We start from the raw sequence: 6,960 nt of genomic DNA on the forward strand, positions 1-6,960 counted from the left end.
GGGGGGGGCGGGGACAGCCAGCTGGTTTCCTGGTGGGTATGTAAAGCCCAGAGAGGGAGATCTACCTAAAGCCACACAATGAGTTCAGCACACACCGAGGAATCCACACCAGGACTCCTTCCTTGCCCTCTGCTGATCCTTCTTACCGAATCCCAGACCCTGGGCCTTTAGAATGCAGAGGCTGCTGGGGGGACAGCTCAGAGCTCAGGTGATTGCTGAGTGCCGCTCATGTGACCTTGGGAAGGTGCCATGACTCCTCTGAGTTTTGGTGTCTTTAACCCAAATAGGATAATGATGAAGCCTCTTCCAAGGGCAGCTGTGAGGATGAAGTGAGGTAGGCGAAATGCAGTTGCCTGTGGCTTGTCACCGCCAAACTCTCTCGCGGAGGGGTTCCCTCATCCGTGCCTTCCATTGTCCACACACTCGGCCCCAAACCTCGAGCGCCTTGCTCTGAGCGGCGACGTACGGTAGAAACCCAGAGAGACGCGAAGCGCTGCGGGCGCTGTGCGAGGCCGGCCTCGGTGGACGGCCTCCGCCGCGGGCAGACGCGCAGCTGGCTCCCTCCTGGTTGTGCCCTGCAGGTGCTCATTGCCAACAACGGGATCGCCGCGGTCAAGTGCATGCGCTCCATCCGCAGGTGGGCCTATGAGATGTTCCGCAACGAGCGAGCCATCCGGTTTGTGGTCATGGTGACCCCCGAGGACCTCAAGGCCAATGCAGGTGCCTGACCTTCACCTCTTGTCCATCATTCTCTGCGCATGCCTCCTCTCATGAGTCTGAATTTATTTGTCCCTCCTCCTTCCCTCCCTCCCTCCCTTCCTTCCTTCTTTCTTTCTTTTTTGGTACTGGGGATTGAACTCAGGGGCACTCAATCACTGAGCCCCATCCCCAGCACTATTTTGCATTTTATTTAGAGACAGGGTCTCACTGAGTTGCTTAGGGCCTTGCTTTTGCTGAGGCTGGCTCTGAACTTGCAATCCTCCTGCCTCAGCCTCCCCAGCCGTTGGGATGACAGGTGTGGGCCACGGTGCCCAGCTGCTCCCTCTTTCTTTAACTAAGCATCTGCTCTTAACATGAGTGAGTTGTGGCACTGGGCTGGGGCTCACTGGTACTGCGCTTGTGAAGCACCAGTGAGGCACTGGGTTCCATCCTCAGCACCCCATAAAAATAAATAATAAGTTGGATGCGGTGGCACCCACCTGTAAGCCCAGTGGCTCAGGAGGCTGAGGCAGGAGGATCTTGAAACTTGCACACCTCCCCCCCCCATAAACCTATCCCTTTCCAGACCTTTTTCACGGAGCAGCCAAAGTGCTGTTTTGAAAACCCGCTCAGGTCTTGTCCTGCCCCTTCTCCAACGGCTGCAGAGCCCGGTGCTGTTCCTAGGCCAGCAAGCTCAGCGCTGTCCCCTGAGTCCTCCTGGAGCACAGGCCCTGGGCTCCACCCTGCAGGGACACGGCTTTGTCTGTTTCTCACAGCTCATTTTACAGATGAGTCATTTGGGGCTCTGGGACATAAATTTGTCACTTGCCCAGGGTCCCATGACCAGCATGTGACACAGGTGGGACTGGAAGTTTGGTGTGTCAGAGTTCAGAGCCCCCTATCCCCCGGGGGCCTCCATCATGCTAGACTATCATTCCAGACCCTCACCCTGGCAAGGAAGGCCACTCAGGCCCTGCTGGGCACCTGCCTTACCACCTGGTGCCCTCCCTCTCTGGGTCCCTGTCACACTGGCCTCTGGTGGCTCCTGGGCCACCCTGCACTTCCCTCCTGCCAAGTGCTGTCAAGGCTGGCCTCCGGTACCACCCCCCTTTGCCTGGAAGGCCCCTCCCCCACCTTCAGAGCTCCGTGTCCTCCTCTCTTCTCTGGGACAGTCTGGTGCGTTTCCTTCCTGGCACTGACTCCTGACTGCAGTTATTATCTCATTTTCTTGTTTATCTTCTCTAACATTAAAGAAAGACTGGCTGCCGACAAGGACCTTGTGACAGAGCCTAGGAGACCCTGGGACCTCCCCAGTGGCCCACATCGGAAGCAGGCGGGCTGGAGGACGGGGTGGCGCAGGTCTTTGAATGTAATGTAGCTTTCACAGTCCCAAACACTGCCCAGCCACCGTCCTCTCACCTCATTCTTTGCCCTCCTCCCTGAGTGACTTTTTAGGACATGTTCCTAGAGTGGAACTTCTAGCTTAAAGAGCATGAGTTTTAAATTTAATTATTTGGGACCAGATTGGACCCAGGAATGCTTCACCACTGAGCCGCATCCCTGTCCCTTTTATTTATTCATTTATTTTTGAGACAGGGTCTCACCAAGTTGCTTAGGGCCTCACTACGTTGCTGAGGCTGGCCTCAAACTTGCCTCAGCCTCCCAAGTTCCTGGAATCACAGGTGCATGCCACCATACCTGGCATTTTAAATTTAATTTTATTTTCAGTGTGCTGCGGATCCAGGGCTCATGCATGCTAGGCAAGTGCCCAACCACCGAGTTCCTTCCCAGCCGCGAGCAGGAGTGTTTTAGCATCAAAACATCGTGTTGTATTCAGCCTTCAAAAGAAAGGAAATCTTGTCATATGTGGCAACGTGAATGGACCTTGAGGACATTATGCCAAGTGGAATAAACCAGTCCCCAAAAGACAAATACCGTATGAGTCCCCTTGTAAGAGGAGACTAGAGTAGTCAGATTCCTTGGGACAGCCTGCAGAACAGGGAGCGCCAGGGTCTTCAGGGAGGGGAAGGGTGTTTATGAGTGAACAGTTTAGATCTGGAAGATGAGAAGGTTCTGAAGATTTGATTCACAGTGATGTGGAACACTACTGAACTGCATACCAAATGGATATGATGTTGAAGTTTACGTTTTACACACACACACACACACACACACACATTTTGTACTGGGGACTGAACCTAGGGGCACTTAACCATTGAGCCACATCCCCAGTCCTCTTTTTGTATTTTTTTTTAAGAGAGAGAGAGAGAGAGAGAGAGAGAGAGAGAGAGAGAGAATTTTTTTTAATATGTATTTTTCAGTTTTCAGTGGACACAACATCTTTATTTTTTATTTTTATGTGGTGCTGAGGATCGAACCCAGCGCCCCGCGCATGCCAGGTGAGCGCGTTACCGCTGGAGCCACATCCCCAGCCCCTCTTTGTATTTTAAGACAGAGTCTCGCTGAGTTGCTTTAGGGCCTTGCTGAGTTGCTGAGGCTGGCTGTGAACTCGCCATCCTCCTGCCTCAGCCTCCTGAGCCGTTGGAATCACAGGTGTGTGCCACAGCGCCCGGCAGTGTTGTATATTTCTTTACCATTAAAAGAAACCCATTGATTGTTTAATGGTAAAACAATATCAAGATAAACTTTATTTTTTTTAATCCCCCTGATCCCCCTACCTGGAGACAGCTTCCTGTGTCTTTGTCCTCGTCTGGCCTTGTCCAGACGCACCTGTGCTCACATACTCACATCCCATCCCACTCTTCGAGTTCCCTGTTGGGCAGTGGCTGACACGACGCCTTCACGGATGTGTTCTCAGGGAGCAGATCGTAGCTGCCTCTTCTAGTTTCTGCAGTTGACTTGAGGACGTTGACCTCCCTCCTGTTCAATTCCAGAGTACATCAAGATGGCGGACCAGTACGTCCCCGTCCCCGGGGGGACCAACAACAACAACTACGCCAACGTGGAGCTGATCGTGGACATTGCCAAGAGAATCCCCGTGCAGGTAACTGGGCAGGTGCCTGGTGTGCCCAGGGCGGGTGATGCCCCTGAGCCCTGGGACAGGTGGGTGCTGCCGTTCAGAAGGGGCAGAGGCACTGGGTCCCCCAGGATGAAGGGCAGGGAAGAGGCTGATAGTGTGAGGGGCGGCGAGAGCTTTTTTTCTTTTCAGTACTGGGGTTTGAACTCTGGGGCACTCAACCACTGAGCCCCCCGCCCCCGGCCCCAGCCCTATTCTGTATTTTATTTAGAGACAGGGTCTCACTGAGTTGCTCAGTGCCTTGCTTTTGCTGAGGCTGGCTTTGAACTGGCGATCCTCCCGCCTCAGCCTCCCGAGCCACTGGGATGACAGGCGTGCACCACTGTGCCCAGTCGGGAGGTGAGATCTTGAAGGAGGCTCTTTCACCTCTTTCCATGTTTGCAGGCCGTGTGGGCTGGCTGGGGCCACGCCTCCGAGAACCCCAAGCTTCCGGAGCTGCTGTGCAAGCACGGGATTGCTTTCCTAGGTAGAGTGTTTCCTCCAGCAGACGGCGGGGAATTGGGGCTCAGGCCCGTGCTCACCTGGGTCACAGCCTCTCTCTGGGGCTGCTCTGTGGGGCGAGGGTCACTGTGCCTCCCCATGTCACCTTTTCATTGTGAGGAGCAAAGGGGTCTAGGGTGGGAGGGCACACCCAGTGAATCCATTTGGTCCCAGGACCTGGAGCTGTAGCCGTGGTTACCACAGTGGGAAGCTCTGGGGCCAGTGGAACCCCCTGCTAGGTTTCAGCCAAGTTCAGGTGTCTGATAGGTTGGGAGGTCCTGTTTCTGAAAGCGCCACATCTTTGTGCCGTTTCTCAGGTCTTTAGAGTGCCCTTGAGACCAGAGTCCCCCATCTGGTCTCATTAAGTCAAACGATCCTTGTTGCCTTATGGCATTTGTTGGCTTCTGGATTTTTTCTTGTGTGCATCTCTGTTAACTGTATATGTACATGCATCCTTCTATGCCTCTGGGGATTGGCTCCACAACCCCTGCAGATGCCCAGATCTGCACATGCTCAATGCCCTTCAATAAAATGCCATAGTATTTTCATACAACCTCCTGTATACTTTAAGTCATCTCTAGATTACTTATAATACCTAATACAACATCAATGCTATGTTATGCTGTATTATTTAAGGAATAATGACAGGAAAAAAGTCTGTATGTGTACATTCCCAGTGATTTGGGGGGGGGTTGGGGGAGGGAGGGTACCAGGGATTGAACTCAGGGGCACTCGACCACTAAGCCCCATCCCCAGCCCTATTTTGTATTTTATTTAGAGACAGGGTCTCACTGAGTTGCTTAGTGCCTCACTTTTGCTGAGGCTGGCTTTGATCTCACAATCCTCCTGCCTCAGCCTCCTCTTTTATTTTGAGACAGGGTCTCACTAAGTTGCCTACGACTTTGCTGAGTTTTGGAGGGTGGCCTCAAACTTGTGATCCCCCTGCCTCAGTCTCCCCAGTCACTGGGATTACAGGTGTGACCCACCACACCCAGCCAGATGCCAGACACAACTGCTAAAATGTATTTTCCATTCTTGGTTAGTTGAGTCCTTGGATGCTGAAGGCCAGAGGGATGGAGATGGACTTGCAGAGCTGAGTCATTGTGACAGAGCCTAGCAGACCCACAAAACTGAAAATATTTCCTGTCCAGCTCTTTATAGAAAACACTTGCTACCCCACCCAGCTCTCCGAGGTGCTGGCTTGCTCCCTTGGTCCGGCTTTTGGCCGCCCCTCCACGTGAATCTCGTGTGAGCCACGTGGCTTGGTTGCCGCTCAGGTGTGTTCACAGTGCGCAGGTGTTGAAGGCCGGCCCAGGCAACAGCAGACAGATGCTCTTCCTCCCTGACAGGAGGTCAGGCTCCTCTAGGGCTGGAAGCTGAGTGCTTCTCCCTGTCACCTTACTCCCCACCTGGTCCTGCCCCCTGCACTTGCTTCGGGGTCCCCTGACTGATGGGATTCTGCTCTCCTTCTTGCCCGTGCCCAGGCCCCCCCAGCGAGGCCATGTGGGCCTTGGGAGATAAGATCGCTTCCACCATCGTGGCCCAGACCCTCCAGATCCCAACCCTGCCCTGGAGCGGAAGCGGTAAGGGACCCATGGGGGGAGCTTCTTGGCTCAGCCTTGCTGCTGTGAGCAGTCCCCGTGAGAGGAGTGTGCTTTTAAAAATTCTTTTGTTTAAAAAAAGTATTAAACCTTATGCAGGTGGTTTGACTTCATTGTAGCCAACTTCGAAAATGTGAGACGTCCACAAAAGAAACAGAAATCCTCCATAATCCTATGATCTCTTGTTGGACATTTATCGAATTGAAGATGTCTCCTTTTTCAGGCTTTTTAAATGAACTTAGCCTTTAAAAAAACCAATCTTATATTTCCTAGTTTGTGACTTATTTTTTTCTCCTGATGAGTATCTATGTTAGCAAATACACTTTACACCATTTAAAATGTCTGCATGGGATTATCCTATGGATATGCTATGATTTCCTTAATAATCCTTTGTAGTTATACAATCTGGGTTATTTCCTAATTAGTTTTCTGGTTTAAAAAAATAGTCAAAGAAATGGAGCTTTGATAATCGCTAAGCTTACAGGTGCTTTCTAATCAAAATGTTCCTAGGATAAATTCCTAAGGTGGATTTCTAGAACAAGTTAAAAAATAGACAGGAAAACGTCTCAGGAGTTTCCTGTTCAAGTTGATATTTTCCTGTAAGACTTGAAAAATTCCCAATTTGGAAACTTTGGTTTTGTTTGTTCAGTCTTCACATGGGAAATAATGATTCCCATATAAATGACTCTCCAGGGGAGAACTGGGGTTGTTTTTGGATTCAGGCTCATGTGGTTGCTCAGGTAGATGCAATTTTTTTGGAGGGGATGTGGAGCTGGGTGCTGGAGTTGAACCCAGGGCTCCAGCCCAGGCCACACCTCCAGCCCCTCTATGGGAGTTTCTCAAGCCTCATCTCCTACTGAGGGTTCAGAGAAGCCCCGCTGTGGGACAGTGTGTGTCTTTTGGTCCAGAGCAGCTTTGCTGAGCCCCATGGTTTCCGGGTCATGTGATTCTCCCATCCTGGGAGCCTTCAGCCCTGTCTGTGACTCTCCAGGCCTGACGGTGGAGTGGGCAGAGGACGACTGGCAGCAGGGGAGGCCAGTCAGCGTCCCTGAGGACGTGTACAACCAGGGCTGCGTGAGGGACGTTGACGAGGGCCTGGAGGTGAGCTGGGGGGGCGCCCTTCCTCCTCCCCCTCCTCCCCCT

At 52.3% G+C, this 6,960-nt stretch overlaps 1 protein-coding gene across 1 annotated transcript in view; it reads left to right on the forward strand.

The window, feature by feature from the left end:
* Acacb (acetyl-CoA carboxylase beta) overlaps positions 1-6,960 on the forward strand; it is a 117,821-nt gene that overhangs the window by 36,348 nt on the left and 74,513 nt on the right. The window contains exons 4-8 of the mRNA XM_048784891.1: positions 582-720; positions 3,594-3,703; positions 4,121-4,202; positions 5,701-5,799; positions 6,809-6,918. Of these exons, the coding sequence (XP_048640848.1) occupies positions 582-720; positions 3,594-3,703; positions 4,121-4,202; positions 5,701-5,799; positions 6,809-6,918 (540 nt within the window). The remainder of the gene's footprint in view (positions 1-581; positions 721-3,593; positions 3,704-4,120; positions 4,203-5,700; positions 5,800-6,808; positions 6,919-6,960) is intronic.

This window comes from Marmota marmota, unplaced genomic scaffold (genome assembly GCF_001458135.2).
Source record: "Marmota marmota marmota unplaced genomic scaffold, marMar, whole genome shotgun sequence".
Classification (NCBI taxonomy): domain Eukaryota; kingdom Metazoa; phylum Chordata; class Mammalia; order Rodentia; family Sciuridae; genus Marmota; species Marmota marmota.